Here is a 27971-nt window from a genome sequence, read left to right as displayed (position 1 = left end):
GAGAAGGAAATTGGTCTGTTGTAGAAGAGGCAATACCAAATGAACCATCTGTTGAATGGAAACGTAAAGATGAAAAAGCACAAGCTACAATTTCATTAAGTATCGAAGACAATCAGATAGCACACATTTATAAATGCAAGAATGCGAAAGAAATGTGGAATGAATTGCAAAATGTACATGAAAGAAATAATTTAAGTAACAAGTTGAATTAATTGAGGAAGCTGTATCAGTCTAGACTTGAAAATAAACCAATGCATGAATACATTAAAGAAATACTAGAATTAGTTGAAAGACTACGAGGAGTTGGTGAGACTATTAAGGATTTCCATGTAGCTGCATTATTGTTAGGTGGATTGCCAGAAAGTTATTCCACATTAGTAACAGCATTAGATGCTAGGCCAGATGAATGAATTGACTCTTGAATATGTAAAGGGAAAACTAATGGATGAATATAAAAGAAAAGAAGATACCAGTTCAACAGAGACGGCATTAAACACAAATAAAAAGTTTTCGAAGGAGATGAAAGAAAAAATAGAATGTTATTATTGTCATAGAAAAGGTCACTACAAAAAAGATTATTTTTTCATGAAGAAAGACAGAAATAAGGGAAAGCAACATGCCAAAGTAACTGTTGAAGGTGATGAGTTGTCTGATTCAGTTTTTTGTTTCAATGTTTCCGGTAACAGTAAAAATAATCTAGAATGGTATATTGATTCAGGGGCTACAAGTCACATGTCAAATAATCCAGAATTATTTATTAAATTGGACTATTCAAAGTTAAATAAAATTATAGTTGCAAATGGACAGGAAATGCAAGTCAAAGGTAAAGGTGATATTTTAGTAAAAACAGAAATTTCAGGTAAATGCATAAGTTTAAAATTTAAAGATGTTTTATTTGTACCTGAGCTAAGCAATAATCTGTTATCGGTGTCTAAAATTACAAAAGCTGGTTATAACATAAAGTTTGATGATTGTAATTGTTATATAGAAATTAATAATTCTATTATAGCCACAGGAAAATACTGTAATGGTTTATATAAATTAAACATGTTTTCAGAAAAAGTAAATATTGTAAAAACGTGTGAGGAAATGAATAATTGTATACATACATGGCATAGACGTTTAGGTTACAGAAGCCCTGATGATATAAAAATGATAGTAAGTAAAGATTTAGATATTGGCATAAAAATAAATGATTGTGGTCAGAAAAAACAATGTGTCACTTGTATTGAAGGTAAATTAATGAGGAAATCTTTTCCTAAAAAATCAGAAAGTAAGACGTTTAAAGTTCTTGATTTAATCCATAGTGATATATGTGGACCTATGAGAACCCCTACTGTTGGTAAAAAGAAATATTTTTTGACTTTAACTGATGATTTTTCAAGATATACCACACTTTATTTATTAGAATCTAAAGATGGAAATTTATATTAAATTAAAGGAATTCATTCTAGAAGTCAACAATATTTTTGGGGTCTATCCAAAAACATTTAGAAGTGATAATGGAGGGGAATATACAGGGGTAGCTGTGCAGAAGCTACTCAAAAGTTTTGGTATAAGCTTTCAGTCGACTGCACCATATTGTCCAGAGCAAAATGGTGTGTCGGAGAGGAAAAATAGAACATTGATGGAATCGGCAAGGTGTATGTTATTAGATGCTAATTTACCCCATAAATATTGGGGGGAAGCAGTAACAACTGCTAACTACATTTCTAATAGACTACATACTAAAAGTAAAGAAAAGACACCTTATGAGTTATGGGTCGGAAAGAAACCTGATTTATCATATTTCATTACATTTGGTTCTCAGGCTTTTGTTTACATTCCAAAAGAAAAAAGATCTAAACTAGAGAAAAGAGCAAAAACAGGTATTATGGTGGGATACAGTGAAAATAGTAAAGCTTATAGAATTCTAGATACAGATACAGATAAAATTATTATAAGTCGTAATGTAAAATTTAATGAATTTCTGAATCAACCCTTTAAAAATATAAATAATTGTAAGGCTGAAACTAGCAACTCAGATCCAGATTCAGCAATTACTGTTGACCTACAAACAAAAACTAAACATGGAGTGGATGATAGTGACATAAATGAAGAAGGTGGAGGATCAAATAATAATATCAATGAAGAAGAAAATGAAATTCCAGAAGAAACTGGAGGTGAAAACTTTGAGGAAATTAATGATCAAGAAATTGTAACCAGATCAGGAAGGGTGTCAAAGAAAAGAAATTATGAAGGTTACATTTCATACAATGTGATGAATAAGGAAACTTATAATGAAATGCAAGATCCAAAGACCGTAGATGAAGCGATGGAAGTGACCGAAGAAATTGGGAAAAAGCAATGGAACGAGAGTACGAATCATTAATGAAAAATGAGGCATGGATTTTAGTAGACCGTCCATCAAACAAAAATGTTGTGCAAAATAAGTGGGTGTTTTGTTTAAAAAGGAATTCAAATAATGAAATACGATATAAAGCACGGCTAGTTGCAAAGGGTTTCACACAAACCTTTGGTATAGATTATTTTGAAACTTTTTCACCTGTAGTTAGATACTCTACAATAAGAATATTGTTTGCTTTATCTGTAGAATTAAGTTTAGATATTGACCACTTAGACGTAGAAACTGCATTTTTAAACGGAAACTTGGATGAAGAAATTTACATGGTGCAACCTGAGGGGTTTATTCTAGAAAATAATGAAAATAAAGTATGTTTATTAAAAAAGGCTATATATGGATTAAAACAATCCTCCAGAATTTGGAATATTAAAGTAAAAAATGTCTTAAAAGACTTAGGTTTTCAGCAATCAAGTTTTGAACCATGTATATTTTTCCAAAACAAGGACAAATTCATAATTCTAGTGGCCCTTTATGTTGATGATTTTTTAATTTGTTCAAATTCCTCAGTTTTTAAAACCAACCTCAAACAGGAATTGTCAAAACAATTTAAAATTAAAGACTTGGGGCCAATCAAATATTTTTTAGGTTTAAATATTGATTTTGACAAACAAAACAATATGATTAAAGTTAATCAGAGGGACTATATTTTAGAATTATTAGAGCGTTTCAAGTTAGGTGATGCTAAAACTGTTTTGACTCCTATTGAAGTCGGTTTAAAATTGAAGCCAACCACTAATGAAAAACCGAATGTACCGTATCAGAATTTAATTGGTTCATTAATGTACTTAGCAGTCCATACAAGACCAGATATATCATTTAGTATTAGTTATTTGAGTCAATTTAATTCAAGTTTCAGTATTGAGCACTGGAAACATGCAAAACGGGTATTAAAATACTTAAAAGGGACCTTGGACAAAAGCCTAATTTTTTGTAAATCAGACAAAAATTTGTATGGTTATGTAGATGCAGATTTCTCAAATGATATAAATGACAGGAAATCATATTCAGGATTCGTTCTAAAAATGAGTAATGCTCCAATCTCTTGGGAATCCAAGAAACAATCTTGTGTTGCACTTTCTAGTATTGAGTCCGAGTATATCGCCATTACTGAAGCATGTAAAGAAGTCATATTTGTTAGTGGTTTTTTAAATGAGTTTTGTGAGACTAAGCCCGTAATTCTTTTCAATGACAGCCAAAGTGCACAAAAATTGTTAAAAAACCCTGTTTACCATAACAGAACTAAACATATAGACACTAAGTACCATTTTGTAAGGGAAGTAATTGAAAAAAAATTTGGTTGAAATTAAATACATGCCTACTGAAAAAATGGTAGCAGATCTTTTAACAAAAGGGCTGCATAATCCCAAGCATATTTTTTGTACTAAAAATATTGGTCTAAATTAATTGCTGGTTTAAGGGGTAGTGTTGTAAAAAATTACTGACAAGGATGATTATTATGTTAAGAATAAAATGGTTACTTTCAGATTCAAGTCATTTTGTGTAGTTTTACTTCTAATATAATAAAAGTATAGAAGAACCTGTGTAAATTTCTTTTATTTATATTATAGAAGAAACGAATATTACAACAATAGATTGGACAACAATTAAAACAAAGGATGAAAAATCAGGAATCAACTATTATTAACGACAGATAGAAATCACATGCAAGAGAAAACTAACCGAATGCATAATCACTTAACACCAGATGGACTAAAAATAAACAGTAAAAAAAGCAAAGATATCACGAAACAACAAAACCAAAACTGGAAGTTCCATCTATTTTATCTATTTATGCAGCAAAGTTTAAGTACAAAAGGTGATTCGAAAAACGACTCAAGAACAACAAAATTAAGACTGTTTCAGAGCAATTTTAAATCTGTTCTGTTCTTTGGTGCTAAAGCATGGGAATATAATAGGAATATATTCCATTAAATTCAAACGTTCATTAACAGTTATATGCAAAATTTGTTAGCTCAAACAGGATAAGTAATGAACACTCTTGGAACATAACTGAAGAAAAGAAAATAAACGTAACGATTGAGAAGCAGAAATGAAAATAAATAGATAATACGCTTCGGAAAGCAATAATTACAACAAGATAAGCATTAAATTATAATACAATGGGCAAAAAATAAAGAGGCAGACCTGAACGAAAATAGAGAATTAACTTAAAATGGAAATAACCAGAAACAGAAGGTAATAGAGAGCCATCGTCAATAAAATGGGACAGAACCAACAGAACCACGCATGAAAAAAACGACCTTGTCTTACCATGTTACCACAGACGCTTAAAGACTAGCATGTGTCCTTTGCTTCCTTGGTACTATATTAATTTTCATTAATGCTCACCTATATGTACGCGTGTACGAGTATATGTACACGATAGTTAAATTACCTAAATTCATTTTTGCGTTTAAACGAAATGATATAAACTTTTGAAAAAAATCCGGAATGTTTGGATTATTCACTAGAAAATAAATTGGAATTTAATAGCAACCTGAGAATTTTTTAATTTTAAAACAGTATTTTTGACAGAAAAAAAAACTTCATCCTACACTATTATTGCTTTTTGTGAAATATTGTGCTTATTTTAATTAATTATTGTGATTTAAGAGAGATTATTTATTCAATATAAAATACTAGGAACAAAAAATACATCAATTCTAAATAACTGTTTTCAATTTGTGGAGGATTTAGGATATTCAACGAATTCAAAATTCAAATCAAAATTATGTCACGCATTGCGGACTCACTCAAACAAACATCGAAGAAAAGTGAAAAAAAGAATATTTTTGTTTACATTCCATTGAGTAACGAAAATTTCAATCTAAATTCATCATGCTTTTAGTTAAAACAAAAAATGGCTCCAGTATTCCCTCCCCTGGTAGTAATAACTGATAAACGACAAGGTGTGCTCTTGATTAGATTTTTAATGACATTATGCGGAAGATTTTCCCAGTTCTGTTTCAATATGTTGCAGTTCTGAGCGCCAGCCCATGTTTCTGTAAATGTCTCACTATCTCATCTCAGACATATCCCTTGGCCCCCACGTGGCCTTGACGCCTCTTGATTTTTTTGTGGGGACACCTCAAACATAAAATCTACATGAACAATCCGAAGGACATCAGTCAGCTAAAGGAAAATATCCGCCAGGAAAAAACAGCAATCGCCCCAGATTTATTGACAAGAGTTTTCACAAATCTGCAATAGCGTTTAGAAGAGAGGGCCGTCATTTAGATGATATTATTTTTAAAAAATAAACTTCATTTAATTAACGAATCATCTTATCTTTTATTTCAACAATACCTTATGTATTTATTTTTTAGCCTAGACTTAATAAATGCATGTTCTATTGCACTACCTTGTAAATTTTCAGTATCGATATTAATTAAAAATAATAATTTAGATCAGTAAACAAAAGTAAAAATTTTTTATCACCTCAGAATACTATAAAGACGTTGGATTTGCGTGAAACTTTGGAATTAAGTTTTATTTATTATTTATTAAATTTTATTTATGTTTTAGGATACGATATAATATACCTATAGTTTAATATGAGCCTTAATTATACATACTCCAAAATTTTTTGTAGTAAAATCTATAATATATTAGGCTGAAGAGGTTTGGAATACATTGAACCTTGTATTTTTTAAAAGGAAACGTTCAAATGGCTCCAACAGGGTACACGCTACTGTGAACTTTGAAAGATTACATCTCGGTTAATTATGAAGATAGAAAAGAATTGAAAAAACAAAATTTTTGATGAAAAAAACCTAACTTCTTGTTCTTTAGCAGTTTTAACGTATTTTTCATATTTTTGAGTAATTTTTAATAATTAAAAAATGGTGTCTTCACTGTAACCATTATTTTTTCAGAATCAAGCTCCCTAAACCATTTAAAGTTCTAAACCTATCATTTGTATTCAACTGAAGTGATTTACAAATTTAAAACATTTTATTTCAATTAGGGTGGCGATATCAAGAGTAGAAATGACGTTTTTTCCATGAAATGAAGGGATTCTATCTTATTTCGTCATTTTATGTATTACATAGTCTTATGAAGTGTCATTTTAATGGTGCTTTAGAGTTTTTTAAAAAATATTCTTTCATAAAATTGACGATTTTCCACTCATTCAATTTTCAATTTTTCAAAATCTGTTTTAACTAAATAAATTCCACCTTGTATTAGGTCTAAAAGAAAATGTTCTTTTTATATTTTTAGAAGCTACATTCAACCTGCTTAAATTTTATTCGATAAAATATAAAGTTTTTGAGTTATTTGGGAAATATCGATTAAAAATAAGGTTTTTTCTACAAAAATTCAAAAGTCACCAATAAGTCAAAAAGTATCATGTCTACGTTTGGTTTCATAAAAAAATTACCGCCCCTTAGTTGGAGTAAAAGCACGTATCGGCATAGGAAAGACTTTGCTTTTTAAGGTATTTACTATCTACTGAAAATTTCAAGCAAATCGATGCGTCTTGATGGAAATCTAAGGTAAAAACCGTTGTTCACTGGACTAATTCAAAGAATAATACTTCATTTATAACTTTCTAAATACCGAAAGCTAAAGTTTCTGAGGCCAATATTCATATGCTCGTTTTATTTTCAGGCATAAATTGAGGAACGCATACCACAGGATGTGTCTTGAATCACTTGGTATTACTTTTTTGCAAAACAAAACCGAGACCTCAAAACCAAAAGCAGTCTAGCTTTTCATTAACTCTTCAACATACTTAAATTTGAATTATCAAACAAATTTTATATAGGGAATACATGCTTAAAGTCATTTTTATATCGTAGTTTCTAGAAAGATTTATTTCTTTTGCATTTCCATAAATTCCTACTTTTGTAGTAGCGTAACTATATTATTTTACCTACATTTACGTAACTTCATTCTACTATCTAAAATGAGTTTACTTTTACTTACTGGATACATATTACATTTGCCAACAATTTACATATATATAAATGATAAACCCTATTTCCATTTTTAACGTCCCACGACATTAGTGTTATCAATTGGCTTATCAAAGTTCGTGCGCCATGATGTACTACTTATAGGATATTTACTATCAATTCTGTTGTATATTTAATATAAATTGAAAAAAAAATAAGTAGGCTTAAAATCGTAATCTTTAGATCCATCAAAAAAAAATTATCTCTACAAGAATACAAAAACAATATATAAAAAATTATCAATAAAACTATACATTTTGCTAAAATTGTTTTCCTTCAATACCTGACTGGACATTAGTTGGTTTGGTAGCGGTGGAGCTGTTCTTTTTAGAAGGTTTAAAATATATCCAAAAAAAGCTTCGATATTAATTTTCTTTGTTTAATATCTCATACAGGTATAGAAAACATCGAAATTATAAAAAACTAGGTAAATAAAAAATTACCGATTTATAAAATATTAGAGAAAACTATACACTGTACCTAAAAACATGGATACGTAGAATAGTAACATTTAATTGGTAAAGAAATATATCAAATTCAAAATAAGCAGTACGAAAAAATTCAGTGTTTCCTTGAGAATACATTCCAGAGAATTGTGGAGGTTCGAATAGACTACAAGTTTAATACATAGTTTTTGACTTGCTAACGAACAACCAAGCGAGTGTTCTCTTGTAATGTGGGGGTTAGGTACTGTTAAACCTTTACTATAAAAGTGTTATAGTCAATTGAATAACAATATAGAGAAATGCTTGGTATACTAAAACAATGTATTATGAGCAAATCAGTTAACATGTTAATGAATGAAATGAAATGTTTTTCCAACTTTACTGAACACACTGTTTACTGTTACTTCTACACCAAAACTCAAAATTACATTGCTAACGCGCGTTTCACATTCAGAAATATTGGAAGTAAACAGTTCGTATTTAGTCCCTGAAGACAATAATTTCGTTATAGAAACGCGAATTAAACAGTGTTTATATATTAGCAACAGTAAACAATGTGTTAATATCATAACGAAGGTGGAATTTTCACAAAAATATATATCCCAACTGGGTTTACAAGGCATTTGTAATTTGAGTATTACAGATAAAAATATTCATGAATAATAGATAGATTTTTGATTTTTTGGTAAGTATAACTTTCGCTTTAAAAATGCTTGGAATATCAATTTGCTTACATAAGCCCCGTCAATTTCATCATAAAATTTACTCCACAAAGCAAATCAGTTCCGTACATAAGTATCTTGTATATAAGTCAAAAATGTTCAAACTCAAGCCCTCTAGAGGATACGGATCCTATATCAGTGTCGTCTAAAATAAATCTAATTGAACATGAAATCCTTATCCAATAAAAACTCAAAACCAAAAGTTTTATTCAGAACAATGTAATTAATTTCCTGAATATTTATTTGGAGAAGAACGGAAACACCGTCATCTGACTAAGAGGCCGTCAAAAATTTATTGAGTTGTGAATATGAATATATTAGGTTAAGAAGCGTTCATCTGGTTTATTTTCAGTTTTGTAATTCTAAATTTAGTTCTTATCCTTTTGATTCTTATTTTTAAAAACTATAGTAACCGTCATACTATAAAGGTGTAAAACTGCTTAGCGAGAATAATGATCATTCTTTTAATGTTTTTCCACCATAAACCAAATGCCACCCCTTGTTTGATCTCAAAAGTTGCCTAGCACTTCAAAGAATGTAGGACTATCTTATGCCCATTTTAAGTAAAATAATTAAACACCAGGTTACACATGAGGTTCGGCTCTGGCAATTGACGTGAAAACAACATTTGTGTCGACTCTTAACAATTTCCCAACTTAACATTGGTTTTTGATTAATGGAAATTCGATTATAAACAGGATAGTAAATATTAGTGTCAGTTTTTTCACTCATGCCAAATAAACTAGTTTATTTGTAAACAATCGGCGTCATTTTGTCAACTTTACTATAAAACCGGCTAAATACCACAGAGATATGATAAATACTAATTGGAAGACAGGTACGTACTCAGGCTCCTAACAACAGATATGAAAATTATAGCTAGTGAAACTTCTGACTACACAAATTCACAAAACTGCTACTCTTTAATTCTCACTCAACAACCATTTCCAAAACAGCAATTATTTTTCCTGCAATTAATAATGAAAAAGTTAAGGATTTTCTAAACCTACTAGGAGAAATTATTCTATTCTTTCTCGACGGTATCCCACAACCGGATGTGTATATACTTGACCAGTACGTATGGGAAAATTAAAATAAATGGTTTAATTTTATAGGCTACAAGACTTTTTACACCAGCAGTCCGGCTTATACTATCAAATGTGAGCCCTACAACGCTTCATAATCTGATGACGAACAATCTAAATAACTAGGGCATAAAACTACTCTCATCCATGTCTTTTTTAAGAATAATCTCCAATAATCCTAATTACAGCCACATGTATAGTTTCAGACGACAAGTATTTATAAATCCATCAACAAACTCACTAGCAGAATCAATCTTCTTGACACACGAGAGTACCTATAGAATATTTTTCGCAAATTCTTTAATATGTTTATAAAAAACAAATTTGTAAATAATGACTCACACGGTCGATGCTTATTATTTTAATTTGACAAACTTATGAACAAATAAACAGATAGATATAAAAAGAATATGTAAGGATATACCCTTTCTTTTTGTCGAAATAAAAAAAAAATGGAAATAAAACTCTCAATAAAAACATTCAAATCAAAACAGAAGAAATAGCACCAAGTATTTCTATTTATATATTTTTTCAAGTAGAAGTGGCAAATTCCGAAACTGAAAACATCCATACAATAGGGACTAATATCTTATTTAATGGTTATTCAATAGGGTATTTTCTTAGCCAACATTAATCTTAGAATATGTTAAAAAAATACTAAGAGCTATCGAAATAATGACATTCATTCTGTGTTTCACGTCTAAGAAAAATATTTTAAGCTTGATGCTACCCGGCTATAAATGATGCTACAGGGTGCGGCAGCATAACTTCCTTTTTTCAAAAGTTAATAAAACTTATTGTATGAATCAGAAAATTTTTATTCGTTTTTTATAATACAGGCACATACATAAAGTTTTGTTTTACTGAGTTTTGAAGATCAAATCAGTTAGGTGACGTCCCCCATTCTCCATACACTGAGTAAACCGATTTCTGGCGTTTGTCATGACTCTTGCCAGCATAGCAGGCGTTATGTTGGCAATTTCTTCCTGGATGTTCGTCTTCAAATCTTGTAGGGTCCTTGGACGGTTCACATACACACGGGATTTCAAAAAACCCCATAGGAAATAATCACAAGGGGTCAAATCGGGAGAGCGGGCTGGCCACTCCAAATCGCCCCTAATTGAGATAAGGCGCTCTGGGAAGTGTTCCCTCAAAACAGCCATCGATGTTCTTGAAGTGTGTGCCGTTGCTCCGTCTTGTTGGAACCAAGTGTCCCCTAAGTCCAACTCATCTAGCCGTGGGAAAAAAAATTCCTGTAACATGTTTACATACCGGTGCAAATTCACTGTCACTGTGACTTCATTTTCCTCAAAGAACCAGGGACCAATAATTCCACGTGAGTAAATTGCACACCACACTGTGACTTTAGGTGAATGCAAAGGCCGTTGATGCAATTGTCGAGGATTGGTATCAGCCCAGTAGCGCATGTTTTGTTTGTTTACGGATCCACACAAATGAAAATGGGCTTCATCACTAAAAAAAAACAATAGCGTCCTCAGGAACGACTTCCAGAAAAACCTCACACGCGTTCCTCCGAGAATTGAAGTCACGTTCAGAAAGTTCCTGCACAATTGCCATCTTGTATGGATGAAAATGAAGATCATCATGAAGTATTCTCCTCACAGAACGATCGGAAAGTCCAAGGGCAGACGCATGTTTGCGCGCAGAACGCCGTGGTGATCGCAACACTGAAGTTCTAACTAACTCAATGTTCTCCGGTGATCTAATGGGCCGAGGGACTCCAGTTCTTCGTCTTGTCACACTTGCAGTTTGTCTGAACGTAGTGACCCACGTAACAATTGATTTCCGGTCCGGGACAGGGGCCAAGGGGGCTAAATTAAAGCGATTCCGAAAGGCGCGCTGGGTTGCGATCACAGAACATCCGCTCGAAAAGTAAACCTCAACGGCAAACGCACGCTCCTCACTGTTCCAACGCATGATGGCGACTGAACTGTGCCGGGACAAAACTTTATAGTCCCCCCTCTCGAACGAGACCACTAGCACTCCGTTACGACATCTACCGACTAAATGGCGAACTTTTTAAAAAAGGAAGTTATGCTGCCGCACCCTGTATATTCTCTCTCCTAAATAATGTCTACTCTAGCCTAAACAGCCATCACTCCATTGCAACCCTTTTTGTGATTTTTCTAAAGCTTTCGATTATGTTATTCATAATATTTTATTTAACAAATTGTAGTACTATGGTTTCAGGAAAACACCTCTCGCATGGTTTAAGTCATACCTTACCAACAGAAGTCAACTTGTAAGTGCTGATGCATCGATGTATTCTTTTAAGCCAATATAATGTGGTGCCCCAAGGCTCAGAACTTCTTCTGTTTAAAAACGACATCGTCTATCTAAATATGTCTATTTGCAGACGACACTCTGTTTCAACGTTTTTAAAACTAAAGTTTTATCGCATAAAAATATATTACTGCCTTTTTTATTAAATAACATCACCATTGACGTCCTCAAATCAGGAAAACTTAGGGCTTGTTGTGGATAATTCCTTGAAATTAGAGTTAGATATTGCCACCTTATTTGAAAAATTAGGCTCCTCCTGTTTTGCGCTTAGATCAGTTTCCAAAGAACTGAGCTTATCCACCTCCTTAACAGTTTATTATGCCCTTATTGAGTCGCATCTCCGATATGCCCTTCCCTTCTGGGGTACGTGTGGTGCGAATCAATTTGAGCGAATCTTCAAATTACAAGAGAGAACTGTTAGATGTTTACACGGACTAAACAGCAGAACTCACTGCAGGGTCTTCATTAAAAGATTAAAAATTCTGACTCTCCTTAATTATTTATCTTTGAATCCGTTTGCCTAATTCGTAATCACGCTTCTCCAATTTCAGAAAGGCCGTGAACGGCTATCCCCTTAGGAACGTCTAGCACGACCTTTATCTACCTACTCCACGTTCAGAATTAGTTAAGGGCTCAATATTTTACAATGCAAAAAATGCACAATTATTTGCCAATTGAAACATTGGGGTTTTCTTCTGTATATTGAAAGTTTATTTTATTTGTATCTTTATTTAGTTATTTTTATGTTTGCTTCTTAGTTTTTACAAGCTTTTGTCTACAAATTGTACTAATTTTTTTGACAATAAGTCATTTGTCTCTTTCTCTTTTCAAATGATTATAATTACGGTTCCTCGGTATTTGTAAAGGTATTGTAAGTTTTCACAATGGCCATATAGCATTGACGGTTACCATAATTATATTTTTCTTTTAATCTACGGATTTAATTTATAATAAAGAAGTCTAATCATTATTTTGCGATAGCAAACCAATTATGACTTGTTCAATAATAATTTTACTAAAACCATTAAATAAAATATCTTGTAAAAACTGCACACAATAAGGATTTTATAGTGATTAATTATATAATAGCAATCACGAATTGTACTCAAGACTCAGACGTTGAATTCGACTGAATAAATTTGAGCCATTGAACGCTGCTAATTAGCTGAAGATCCTTTTTAACACAGCGAAACGGTACTGATTTTATCACTTATTGTCGCTTTCAGCAAATTGATTATAATTGGACGTTTTCACATAATATATATATATATATATATATATATATATATATATATATATATACAGGTAAAAAAATGCAACCTGCAACCTAGAGTCTCAATCCATTATAGGTTGCCCAATAACTTTCTCAGATTCACTATGAATTGAAACCATAATTTCTCAGTTAAATGAATGATTAATTTATGAGAAAAAATTAAAAAAACAAATAAATAGAAACTGGGTATCTTAAAATATTGCATACGAAGACAGTCTGAGGTGAACAAGTTAGATTATTAGAAAAAATCATGTTTCATTCTCCCACATAATCTTCTCTTATCTCTTCCAACCATCAAAAAAATAATTCTTCGGCTCCGCTAAATACTCATTCGCTTTTTCCACAATCTGTTCGTTTGTTTGCAATCGTTTCCTACCAAGATATTTTTAGTTTAGAAATAGAAAGTAATCGGTGGAAGCGAAATAAAGTGAATATGGCGGATGAGGAAATAAATCATAATGCTTTCCGATGGGCGAGCGCATTGTTGTGATAGAACAAAGCTACTTTGTTCAAACAAATATAGTCGTATTTTTCTTAGCGTCAAAACGACACTATTTATCCATATTTACCCAGCATCGAAAGTCATTTTCTTTATACAGTTAGTAAAACTGATATTCTTCTTTCAGTGCCTTCTTCTACCGAAGATTGGCGACCATCATTTGATAGACTTCTCTATTTTGCGCCGCATGAATTATATTCGAAGCTTCTGTTATTTGGAACCATTCGTGTAGGTTTTCAGCCAGGATTTTTTCTTTCTATCTAACCCTCTCCTACCTGCTATCTTGCCTTCCATAATAAGCTGAAGCAAACCGTATTTTTCCTTCCGAAATATATGGCCTGGGTAGAACACTTTTCTTTTCTTATATATCATTATATAAATTTTGAAAAATTACAACAGAAACATGGCGAAAACTAACAATATAATCACTGTAGTGAAAATGTTGAGAAGTTACTTTATCCTCTTATAGTTCGAAAAAAATGTCCTCAAATAGAAATGCTGGATATTTAATATTAATAACTTACTTTGAAGTGTCCGAAATAGATCTGTCAATAATGTAATTTGGGAAAAACGGTAAAAATTGTACATCAAAGTTGTAGATCTTTATCTTTATTAGCCGATTTCGTCTTGGATGCTTTACTGTTCAACAACCCCTATAAAAAGATATCCAACGGATTAAGACTTGGAGATCTAACCATGCAATAGGTCTCTGTCGACTTATCCATCTGCCTGAAAATACAGCATGAACAGGTACAATATTGTGGAAACCAGATGTGTCCATTCGAGGCATTGAAATGAAGAGGAATTTTATGGAGATTAATTCAAGCGGAACATTTAATAAAAAATATTTTTTTACTTATGAATCATCAATTTATTCCGTCCAACGGTCCTCACATAGTAAGAGAAAATGTGTCCTTAAATGCTGGATAAGTTTCTGAATATTTGATATAAATAAGTTACTTTGAAGTGAATATATTTTTTCAATTTGGGACGAACGTTAAAAATTGGGAAGAAAGTTTACATCAAAGTTGTAGATCTTTTAATCATAAAAATGATCCCTTGTAGTTTTTTCTTATAATTAATATTTACAGTTATGGTTGTTACGAGCTTATGAGATGTTACAGCTTCAAAAGATCACTGAAAAATTTGAATTAAAGTTTTAAAAGTTAGTACTTTTAATTTCAAAGAATTTATTTAATTGTTGAAGTGATAACAATTTAAAGTTTTAAAATGTTATTTTCACCCATAGTCCTTAACGAAAAAATATATAGTTTTTGAAGTATGCTTAGGATTTAAAAAAAATTTCTTTCAGCTGGTAACCATAAAATTTCAATTTTTTAAATTGCTATAACTTTGTAATAATCATTTAAAAATATTCTCTGAAATTAATATCCGCAGTTGTTTGAACGTGGCAAAATCACAATTTTTCATTCATAAATTTTTTAAGGTGTAATTATAGTCCCCTAAACTTTAGCCACCCTAACTTTGTTAAGCTCAGTAATAGCGAAAACAAAGGACCAATTTTGTGTGAAATTAGAAGATATACAACTTTGACTTGAAGTTGTTTTATCGTGTTTAGAAAAATTTTTATCATCTTTTTTCAACTATCCCAGATTCAAAATATAAAAATCAGGAACTTACCCCAGAATATGCAGTTGGGGACCAATTTTCTTAGTCTAATAAATATAATGACCATAATCTTTATCTGATATAGTTACAATATTTATTCGAGATGTATACAAGGATGTATATATAATTCTTTCTTTTTTCGAGAAGCAAAAGCTGTTTTTGAAAAACTCATTTCGCTATCCACAGCATATAATCAAAATAATGAAACGGAAAGTGATGTGTACTAGTCGTATACAACAATCAAGAGAAACCGATAGTCCTCGTGAAGTTGAATGATATACGTCAAAATATAAAATTCTTGCCATCAATTAAAACGGTAAATTGTAAGGTGAATCGCAATGTATTGATCGAGCGACGTATCAAGCATGAAACATTATATTTTGTTTAGTTATGTTGCATTTTCTGAAAAATATGGCTCTAAACATGAAATATTGAATTAGTTATTAAAAATACACAAATAAGTGAGAATTGTATCTAATAAGATTTTAACTACACAGACTTTTATATACAAACCCAACTAGTTAAGTATATATTCGTAATGAATATTTATCAAACTGATAACGCAAGAATTGAAGAATTAACAAAAGTATTGCAATTTCCAAATTCAAATACTACAAAACTGAAATCTACTCAGAAGTTTTCAATAAGTACTATACTCGTAGTATAAAATAATGGAAATGTACAAGCATTCACCACAATTGGAAATGATTTACTAATAAAAAGGATATTCTATTGTGTATATTTTTATTTTAGATACCTAAACACTATGATTGAAGTCAAATAAAGAAGATATTAAGATCAAGGTGAAAATACAGTTGGTCCAAAGTTATCTCCATTTATTGTGAGAGCTGCTAATAATCTAATCTAATTATAAATTGCATTTAAATAAGAAATTTGAAAAAGTGGCATGACTCTTTTTTACTTTTCAAAACTAGCCAGTACTTCTATGAGATTGACTAGGTGTGATATGATATCAAAGTTGTTTCGATATCAATTGCAGAAGACAGTTATGCGAGGAACAATCAATATTTCAAAAATACGCACGGCACTCATACCAAATTAAGAAATGAAAAATAATGTTTACTCTTCGTATAAAATTCGGTAAACATCTAACAAACCGTCAGTCCACGTAGATTTGATGAATGTGTATCAAAATTCATCATCTCATCTGTTTACCAATAAAAACATGATGTGCTCAATTTCTTAGAAATATTTCTGCTGGAAAGTCTGCGATAAGCAGTGGCGTGGCTTGGTGAGATTGATTTAATTCATAAAAAATAGAAATATAGCGTTCTTTAGACCATGGGCAAATTGAAGATAGAATTGCACAGTGTAGTGAGAAAAAGACAGGTATGAATTTAATAATAAATATTTAGATACACAAATACAGCAAGTTATTTTAAATATATACCGAAGTTCTAATAGACACATAATTTATCTAGATAAAACATTGATTGACTGTCACGATGTAGTAAATTTCGGTTGGGTTGGCAATAGTAAAAAATGCTGTTTGAATGGGCCATGTTCTAAAGGGAAAGCATTATAATATTACACGCTGGAAGCAAAGACGGTTTCGTGCCTAATACTTTAGTAATATCTGCTAAAAAAATTAAAAACTGTGCAGCTAATTATCATGAAGATATGAAAGTATAATTATTTGCAAAGTGGTTTAATGAACAGCTTTTACCTAATATTCCACCAAATCGTTATGGACAACGCATCCTACCACTCGCGGTAACTCCTTAATATACTAAATAGTAGTAGTAACAAAGCTCAAATTTTAGCATTTATGTCTGAGAAGAATGTTCCTATTCCTGTCAGCGATCGTAAAAACGGCCCAACAAACGAAGAACTGTTAGAAAAAGTCTAAAGTTAGAGGCAATTTATTATATTGACAAACTGTGCAATATAGAGTTAATATAGAGAGTTAATATATAGAGTTAATATGAGCAAACGTAAAATCAGAATTACGAAAATGTAATCAGTCTCCAGGACTGAGTAAAGAGGTTGTAGAACTCGTAAAGAAAGTTCTAGCAGCAAACCGTGAAGAGCTTTGGAAAAACGAATGGGGTACAAAAGGGATCAGTTCACGTCTGGTACCCTGTTTAAACCAGGGCTTCTTAAACTTTTTTATATAGCGACCCCCTACAAGCTTAGGAAATTTTAAACGACCCCCTCCTCCATATAAACGTTCAGTTGAAAATCGAGAAGCGCGTTGTATTTATTATTTTAAATGCTACTTCCATATTTTTATTTATAGGCCCTACATAACAGTTTTGCATTGCCACTTTTTTCAAAAAATAGTTATAATAAAACTACAATAGTATTTTGTATGATTTTTATTTGTATTTATATTTGTACGTAGTGTGTATACTAATTTTAAAATTTTATTTATAATGATTGAAAAGTATCAGATCTTTGCGAACCTTTTTCAGTAGTCTCGCGACCCCCCTGGGGGTCGCGACCCACAGTTTAAGAAGCCCTTACTCGTCTATTTACGTTTTATTATTTAATATTCAGTTGTAGCAAGTTAAAGAGGTATAATAATGATTTTTTTCTAAGCTCCAAGTAGGACTACAATTAAATAATGCCGTATAATGCCGTCCAATTCATAATTATCCAATTGCCTTCGAACGAATACTTTCCCGCAAAAGATATACATATTTTTGAAAGTTTTATAAACATCATAAATTTTTAAAATGAGGTATCTACGCCTATGGTAGATCAAACAAAATAGTCGGCAAGGGCTTTATAATCTGCAATTGATATTGGAAGAACTAAAATATATTAAGATATGATCTTAATTATTCTAATGTTTTATAATCATCATATTACAAATATTCGAAAAAATAAGTTTCTCAATTTATTCTTATAAATCAGTTGTATATATAAAGTGTACATAATTATGCACTACCTCGTATAATTTCTTAAAACTAGTTTTAGGACCTGTGTGTCTTCATATATATTCTACTTTTCCTAAAGGAACATAATTTCAAATCTATTAAAGATGAAATAAACAAAATGTCCTCTCTGATAAGTATCTGTTATCATATTTATCAAAAGATTTAGATATATTTATCAGATATTAAAATGTTTTCTAACTGAATAACAATCTAATATGAGTATACATACTAAAGGAAATAGTCCAGTTATATGTATCCGAAATTGTATGAAAAGTTGCCAACCTAACAATGAAATAAGAGATTTTTCCATAATTATTTTCACCTTTCAATATAGTTTCATTCTGAGTCTACATACTTTCTCCAAAGAGGTTCGCACTTTTTTAATGGTTCTCATCTGATGAGAATTGCTTTCCTGTAAGTAAAACTCTAGGGTACGGAAACAGCAAAAAGTCGCTGGGAGCCAGTTCTGATGAATACTGTGGGTGATCAAAAATTCTATGTACAATTCGTAATTTTTAGCCATGACAATCATCGAACTATGAATAGATGCGTTACCTTGATGGAAAATCAAATGCGGTTGCTTTTCTCTTCAAACAAGTATACTCGTATTTTTCTTGCGTTCAGCATCAAAACGACAATCTTTTTTCCATATTTACCCATCATCGAAATCATTTTCTTTATATAGTTAGTATACCGATATATCATTATGTAAATTTTGAAAAATTACAACAGAAACATGGCGAAAACTAACAATATAATTACTTTAGTGAAATTTTTCGTCAAACCGTCCTCGTATAATACGAAAAAATAGGTCCTCAAATGGAAATACTGGATAGGTTCTTGAATATTTAACATAAGTACCTTACTTTGAAGTGTTAGAAATAGATCCGTCATAACTTGTTTGTAATTTGGGAAAAACAGTAAAAATGTTACATCAAATTTTTAGACCTTCTATCTTTATTTGCTGATTTCGTCTTAAATGCTTTGCTGTTCGCAACCCCTATAAAATAAATCCAACAGATTGAGATTTGGGGCTCTGACTATGCGATAGGTCTCTGTCGACCTATCCGTGCGCATGGAAATACAGTATAAACAGGTACAATCTTATGGAAACTAAATGTCTCCATCAAGACATTGAAATGAAGAGGAAAATATTTTTTTTAGTTATGAATCAATAACATTCTAATAGGAGTATACATACTAACAGAAAAAGCAGTCTATTTATATGCCACCCTAACAATAAAACAATAGATTTTTTCCATATCATCATTTTTACCTTTCAATAAAGTTTCATTCTTAGACTATATACTTTTTCCAAAGATGTTCGCACTTTTTTAACCCTTCCAAATAATAGTCTTCTTCATCTTCATCAAAATAGGCGTTCACGTAAGCGATAATATTCTCGTCTGATGAGAATTTCTCTCCTGTAATTGAAACTCTAGGGAAAGGAAACAGCATAAAGTCGCTGTGGGCCAGATGTGGTGAATACTGTGGGTGATCAAACAATTCGATGTGCAATTCGTGAGTTTTAGCCATGGTAATTATCGAAGTGTGAGAAGATGCATTGTCTTGATAGAAAACATTTACCTCTTTCAATTTCTTCCTTTACCCTATCAAGCCTAATAATCTGCTTGTTATTGTTTTACCTTTTCGAAAATAGTCGATAAACATAATTTCATGACTATCACAAAAAACGGAAGGAATCACTTTTCCGTTCGATTTAATTGTCTGACTTTTTCAGAGCTGGTTCGCCTTTTGCAATTTTACAGTTAGAGTCGATACAAAATATCCGACACATTTTGTTTGAACCACACCAATAAGGCCTGTGAAATTTTCATTCGAATGCACTTTCGGTCCAAAGTGAACAAATATCGCATTCAGGACACGGAAGGTTTACGCTTACATAATTATTCGATTAGTAGGGTTCACGCCAGCATGGCGACATAACGACAATTGTCGCCAAATCATCAAGAAATGTCGCCAAAATCATACACATCGACGGCAAATTTGTCGCCCAAAATATTTTTAAAAAAACCTGTTTTATATTTACTGTGATGTTTTTGCATAAAAGAATTTATATATGCCGTAAAAATATGTATAAAAGTGTGTGTAGCATGCGTATGTTAATTTTTTTATTTTTGTCTACCACGTTATATTTTTGGACCACTAAATCATAACTTAGGTGGTCCTTTTGGACCACTAAATTTTCATTGCTGGTGTGAACCCTATCGATTAGTATATATCAAATATGTTCTTTTGATTTGCCGCTAGCCTTATCTATCTCTATAACCTTATCCATCGATCATCTAAAACTATTTGGTGAATTTTTTAATGATATCGTAGTTTTTGCCGTCCCGAACGCTCATCGTTAGTCAAGCTACGTGACTAACGGCTGCGTTTGAATTAAGCTATGAAAAATATTCACAGTGACTCACTTATACGATTGTATAAGTGTCAATAATGGATGAAATTTTATTTAGAATCTCTAAAAGCTTGCACAAAAATATATCTACAGACTAATATTGTGCTGACATCTTCAGGTTAAGATCGGAAACCATTAAGGCGTGGGACATCGTGCTTGATCTCGGTCTCTTCATAGGTTACAAACAGGATCGTTTCCGATCCAGTTGATTATCAATTCAGGACAGCCAGAGTTCGCATGCTTGATTACGAACAAGTTTAGGATTTTATTTTACCTCTAATGATTAAGGACCATTAAGGACCTATTGACCTAACCTAACCTATTCATTTAATCTATGAAATGGAAGCCATATAAATTAAATCGTGAGTGCTATTCAAATTATTCACTGTTGCATCGAAATTTATGTATAACTTTTTCATCTCTATGTATATGAACATTCAAAAAATGCTATTTTTCTTGTATTTGCCTCTGTTTGAATTTGTATCATTAAATGTATCTATGTTTTTTTAATACTACATGGTTTATACTTAGGTTTTATTTTTTTTATCGAATTCATGACTTCATAATCTTTTTCTTAAATAATCAAATACCTGTCCTATGTACAAAATATAAAATATTATTTCAGATTTTAGTTCAGTAAAATATTTTTAAACGGTTTTATTGTCCTTAATGACTTATAGATCATATTCATTAAATACGTAATTTAATAGTTGTTAAGAAATTCCTTTAGTAAAGAAAGGCGTTCTACATTTTTTGTTTAATATACTTTTGTGTGTTAATTTATCATAATATTTGCTTATCTTTCTTATAAATATGTTACTTATCATTTTATGGGATATTTATTTACTCATAATGCACATTTTGCGTTATGAGTAAATAATTTAACAGATATGCATCTAAATTAGTATATTAATGTCAACAAAACTAAATATCTTAAGGACAATCCAAACCCACCCGCCAGTGGATGAGTTAGTTTCTGCAAATATTGTTGCTACTCTGCTCCCACCTAACGTAACATCTTTAATTGAACCTATGAACCAAGGGGTTATTGAAAATTTTGAAAAAAAGTTTACAGTAAAAGATGCCTTCTATGCAGTTGCACTGTCTTGGAACCAGGTAAAAAATTCAACACTCCAAAAATGCTGAAGAAAACTTTGGCCAGCTGCAAACCCTGCATCTGACCTAACTGTACAGACTCTTGTGGAAGAGAACCATCAAGAAGATCTGACCAAAGTTCTGGATGTCGTTAGAAGTGCTGACAATCCCTTGAAAAACCTGCCTGAAGATGAAGTAGAGGAGTGACTTCTAATCGAAGAACTAACCTGTTGAACAAGAACTAACCGATGAGTACATTATCAACATTGTAGTAAGCCCTCAGCCTACTCAAAATCTCGTTGTATGTATTTGTATTTTAATTATTAACCAACCCTAACCTTGTAATTACCGCCCGATAGACCGCAATGTTTGGTAGTCCGGCACCGAGCCGGTCCCGAACGTGCCGTATTATCAGACTTGTTCAATCACAATTGTGAGATTTTTATGGGAATTGAATATTTGACTTTCCATTTTAATTTTTTTATAGCAGTAATGCAACCATCCACATAAGTATGCTTAAGACTGTTTCCTCAAGACCTCCCTTAACTGATTATATTGATTGTACACTTGTTATGGAAGCCACCATAACACAACCATCAATTTGTATAAATTTCATTTTCAAATTTGAAGTTTATTGTTAGTGTTAATTTTACAGCAGAGGTTCTCAAACTGTTTTCTAGTGGAACACTATCAAAATATTTCTGGCTATCGCATCCATTTTCAATATTTTTTTATATGTTTTTTAGAAGTAGTATAATATTGAATACAATTCGTCTGATGCGATTTTTAACTCCTTTCCTTAATCCAAATATCGCTATGGCAAATTTCACCTGACAACTATTTGCACTAATACAGAATCAGAAAAATGTGATGATAACCTTGGTAATTACTGTCATTAACAAAATGGTTAATTAATTAATATTTCACTAAAAATTAATGTTTAGAATGTAAAAACACAATAATAAATGACTCACTTTGTTTAATTTAAAACTATCTACTATTGACACATTAATAAATGCTTTCAGATAAACTAAACAGCCGAGACAGGTCGAATTTAAAATAAATTACCTTCAATTTTGAATTATATTATGACGAAAATCTACATATATTGACAATATCGCCGGATATTGGCTTGAGGATGAAGAGAAAGTTTGTAATTTGAAATACATTCAATAGTTCAAATATTATTTAATGTTGTTTTATGAAAAATTCTGGAATTAAAATGCCAATCATAATTTATCCCAAATTAGTTATGATGGTTATATTTAGAGTTATACAAAGCACAAACATTGAATTTTCATTCCTTAATAATTACAAGATGATAAAAAGTTAGGAGAACAAGTAATCAATCAAGTAAATGCTATTGGGCAATACCCTAAACGCAATTAAAATCCAATGGTAATAAAGCGAAATCAATCTCCCTTTATTTGCCGATTTCGTCTTAAATACTCTGCTGTTCAACAACCCTATGAATAGAAAACCAACGGATCGAGATTTGGGGATCTGGCCATTCAATAGGTGTCCGTCGACCTATTCCTCTGCCTGGAAATACAGCATGAACAGGTAAATTCTTGTGGAAATCAGACGTGTTCATTCGGGACAGTGAAATTAAATGCAATTTATGAAGAGTAATTCAAGGGGACTTTTGGATTAAAAAATATTTTTTTAGTTATGAACCAATTTATTCAAATGAACTGGGTAATTCACAAAATTGTCGTATACAAATGCATATTTCCCAAAGAAATCATTCTCAATTATTGCAAACATGTAATTTATGTACTAGAAAACTGATATTATTTGTCCAATTATAATTGTTAGAAGTTGATGATGAAAAATGAGAAGATTTTTGATACTCAGAGCTGGTTTTTACGATCTCTTAAGCTCTTAAGTATCAAGAATCATACAAGAAGCTAGGAGCACTGATGAAAAGATGCAGTCTATAAATATTCCGCTCATAGCTAACAGGTATGAAAGTAATTTTACGAGTAAAAGGCATTTTATGGAAGAAATGTAAATTGTAACATTCCATTCTATAAAATATAAAATGAATTTCAATTTTATCAAGTCTGTAACAATATTATAATTTGATTCGATGGGATGAATATCGGATACTACAACTTTATGAGTCTCCTAACGCACCTAGACAATTCAAATTAATATCGAAAATTAATACTTTTTTACAAGCTATATAATGCGAACTTATTCGGCAGATCCGTCGGATTTTTCCTTAAAAAATACGATTTTGTCCTATCAAGTGTCATTAGAAATGAAAAAAAAAGCGCTATATGTGGTCATATATTGATGGTTATACTTTGTATTTCGAGTTATTCCCCAAAATGCCTAGAACCGTTTTTTATTCCCATTTTCACGTAAAAAAGCACTTTTTCCCTTAAATGATTTAAAACCCTCATTTAATACCTAAAAAGACAAAAAAATCGAATTTTACATCAGTTTAAAGTAAATAAAAAGTCTGCCGTTTAAGTCCCATGCCACAGTTTTTTATAAATCTCAACCGCCTATACCCCCAAATCCAAAGCAGGGTTGAAAATATTTAGGCCACAAATTTTCTAACAAATATCAAACACATCAACCGAAAGAGAAAATGCCAAAAAGAAATAAAAAGTAACTCTAAACTAAACAAAATAACAATAGTAATCTCACAAATACAAAAAAGAGGAGATAGTTTATCTTAAAATTAAAAAATTATTTACAAGGTTATATTCAAATTGAAATTTTAATTTGAAGAATTTGTCTAATTTTTGCACAAAAATCACTGTGTCATCCCAAGTCCCTGTATGTATTTGATAAGATTACATTAAAAGTGGATCATTTCCAAATAAAACTGTATATAGTTGTATATAAAATGAGTCGAAAATAGATCATTTAAATAGCCCGCTTGAAGAGATTATCGAGTTTGTTTTCAATGAATGTACGTTAGATAATTCGATTCAACATATTAAAAATAAAATATCGCGAAAAGCGAAAAAACTTCAATTTCTAGGACTAGCAAATCTATTTTTGCTATTTCTAACAAATTATTGAACTACACCGTCTCACATTTCGCATAAAAATTTTACAATCTTTATATAATAACTTTTCTCTCAACTTATATTTCATGGCACCTATTTATTAGTCACAAAATTTCTAGTAAGTATTTAGGTTGATTTCTGAAAAATGTGGGTGGTTTCTTGAGCAGGATTCAATAGTACGAGTCTTGTCGCCTAGTGTTCTGATAAAAATTTCGTAGTCATTCATAATTGAAAAAAATCAGGTAAAATTCGATTCAAAGGAAAATTATGTTTAATTTTCGGATAAAAATTTTACAATCTTTATGTAACTTTTCTCTCAAGTTATATTTCATGGCATCTATTCAATAGTCACAAAAATGTTTAGTGAAGATTTAGATCGATTTCTGAAAAATGCCACTTTTATGGCAGCCCCAGTGAGAGGAGGCTACTCACCGAGCGGTTTCTTGGGCAGGATTCAAGTCTTCTCACCTAGCATTCTGATAAAAATTTCGTAGTCATTCATAGGCGAAAGCTGAAAGGAAATTGAGCGGCGAGGCATAATGTAAATACAAGCTTTCTTCTACCTAGGATGTGGTTTTTCTATGCTTCTACGATACCACGATAGTATTTAGGGGAATATTGCAGGTTACACTAGGAGCAGATATGGGAGCTGAATGTAAATGAGAATTTACAACATTGACATACTAGCACCAAATTCGGAACGGGTTTTTTTATTGGAAGCAGAAAAAAGCACGTAAAATTCGATTCATAGGAAATTTATGTTGACTTTTCTTTTACCAAAACTGTTCATCTTAAAACATATCATCATAACAAGAGTTTTGTTATTTATGTTATATTTTTTCATTATTCCTTTGAATTGAGTACAGTAAATAACAGAGGATTTCTCACCCCGGCAACTCCTTGTTAGAAATATGTATTTTAAAGTTTTTCGTTGTATCCGTAAATATTATGAAGCTTTTAGTTTTCACAAACAACTTGTTCAACACATATTTAAAGTAGTAATATGGAATTTTTCATCTTTAAACACATACAAAAATACATTTAATAGATCTTAAAAGGGGATTAATAATTTTATTTAGAATTAAAAAATCTGCATATATTTTTCTTGCTATAACATTATATAAAACCAGTGATAAGGAAATATATGAAAATTAAAACATACCGGATCTAAATCAGCCTCCCATAATTCTTTCAGTTCTTCAGCAGTTCCAAAATCGTAAAAAGATTTATCCACAATGAAAGTTTCCATATTGATACGAAGAAAGCTTTTTGTGATATCCAGAAATGAAATTATAACAAATGCGATAATTTTGTTAGTCTAACACTTCACAACAAGAAAAAAAATTTCACTTTGCAACGGTACAATAAATAAATTAAACACTTAATTAAAAAACTTTGCCATTTCGATTACAAAACAATTAACAGGACGCCCCTCGTTTGTTTTTGCCGGCACTTCGACAATAGTTTTCAAAGCGGTAAATTCGAATATTTAGGGCGTGAATAAGAGTTACCGGCAACCTGTTGAAATTTTTGATCGATTTTACTGTCGGTGTACGAAGCGATACGATATATACGCGCGTAGTGTGCTCTTCTTTTACCGAACGCAGTAGTTCAAGTGAACGGTGAATGTGGTTGCAAGAATGCAGTCGGCGTTTCCCAACCAACCACGTTTTGAATCGTGCTTCGTCAGCGCGACAAGTGTGCGCCATGGAAAATTAACTTACTATTCGATTCACTGATTACATATATTTTATAGAAGCACATGTTTTCGTATTTTTTCCAACAAAACTATATAAATAGTAGATACTTGGGTGTTCTTACACTGTTTTTGTTTACCTATACTTGATTTCTAATGTATAGTATGACAACAGGAAACATATGTTTGTACACCTAAGTTCCCATATTTTTATTAAGACATAAAAGTGACGCACACCCTGATGTAAAGGGAATAAATATTAACTAGCTAATTGCATTATTCTGATTATTGAAAAAAATAATACTAGTAATAGAACAATGTACTTAACTATACTAATTTTATTATTATAAATCTATTAAATCACATATTTACTTTTTGAATCTCCCACTAAAAAGATTTTCTTGATTACAGATTATAAGCTATTCCGCTATAGACGAATCACAACATTATTTTTTAAAAATCACGTTATTATTTATTTTTTTTTTGGATTAGTATAGCCAAGAAAGTCGAAATTTGATATTAATTTTTTTTTCGATTTGTCTCTATATTAAATCTTTTGAACATTCTGAAACTTTTGTAAAGGTAGAAAGAAATCAAAACTAAACTTATATCTTTATAAATATATAAACTTTAAGGAGGGTAAGGATTGTTAGGTTTTGATTATTTGTTAACATTTAGATCGCGAGAGCAACTTTTTGAAACTTAAATAAGTGATAAAATACAGGGTGTTTATAAATTCATGCGACAAAATTCAGGAGGTGATTGCTCGTATAAAATTAAGATGGATCTTTCCTATAACGAAATTTCCTTACCCCACCCCATTTCGAGATATCACCCGTAACCAGTAGTAACAAAGTGGTTTTTTTTTCTAAAATTTCAGTAAAACGGAGGTCTTGAAGTTCTGTTATTTTCGTGCACTCCCAAAGGACTAACTACGGGTATTTTTTCGCTATTACTTTCACGGGCACAGCCAAGGGGAGGGTTTTAGGGGTTCAACCCCCTCCCGAAATAGGCCTAAGATTATACTGAAAAAATACGAGGTGTGAAGAGAGTCGAATTATCACATTCGAATATACATAGTAGCGCTTAGCGCTATCTTTTGACTAGAGGCTGACGCAGTTGCAGCCGAACTAGTGGACGTTGCGTCATCTCTAGTCGAGTAGCTGAACTATTTTGTATTGTATGTTAGCTTTGCGTTGTTTCTTGATTATTCGCCACGCTCCTCGGTCGAAATGAGCGGAGCTTTTTGGAAGTTTTCGGACGGCTACTAGACTGCTATATAAGCGGCGCGTGACCGCGCTTATGACAGTATTGTTCCATGCGAACTCAAGGCGAATAAAAGTGGTGAATGAATAGTAAAGAGAATTAAGTGTACCGTGTAAGTGAGTAATTTTAGTGTAGTGTTATTCGGTGACCGTGTTAAAGATAGATACATGAATCATTATTACGGTCGAAAAATGGAGGGGAAAAAAGAAGAGGGATAAACTTAAAGGTATGGACTACCTG

General features: G+C 31.5%; 1 protein-coding gene across 1 annotated transcript in view; it reads right to left on the bottom strand.

Annotated features, from left to right (window-relative positions):
- The window catches only part of LOC130902563 (cyclic AMP response element-binding protein A-like), a 171500-nt gene extending 145087 nt beyond the window's left edge, over positions 1–26413 (bottom strand). Inside the window, exon 1 of the mRNA XM_057814788.1 lies at positions 25932–26413. Within this exon, the coding sequence (XP_057670771.1) occupies positions 25932–26018 (87 nt within the window). The 5' untranslated portion in view covers positions 26019–26413. The remainder of the gene's footprint in view (positions 1–25931) is intronic.
- Positions 26414–27971: the final 1558 nt, after the last annotated feature.

This window comes from Diorhabda carinulata, chromosome X (genome assembly GCF_026250575.1).
Source record: "Diorhabda carinulata isolate Delta chromosome X, icDioCari1.1, whole genome shotgun sequence".
In the NCBI taxonomy this organism is placed as follows: Eukaryota; Metazoa; Arthropoda; class Insecta; order Coleoptera; family Chrysomelidae; genus Diorhabda; species Diorhabda carinulata.
This window is presented reverse-complemented; position numbering and strand designations above follow the sequence as displayed.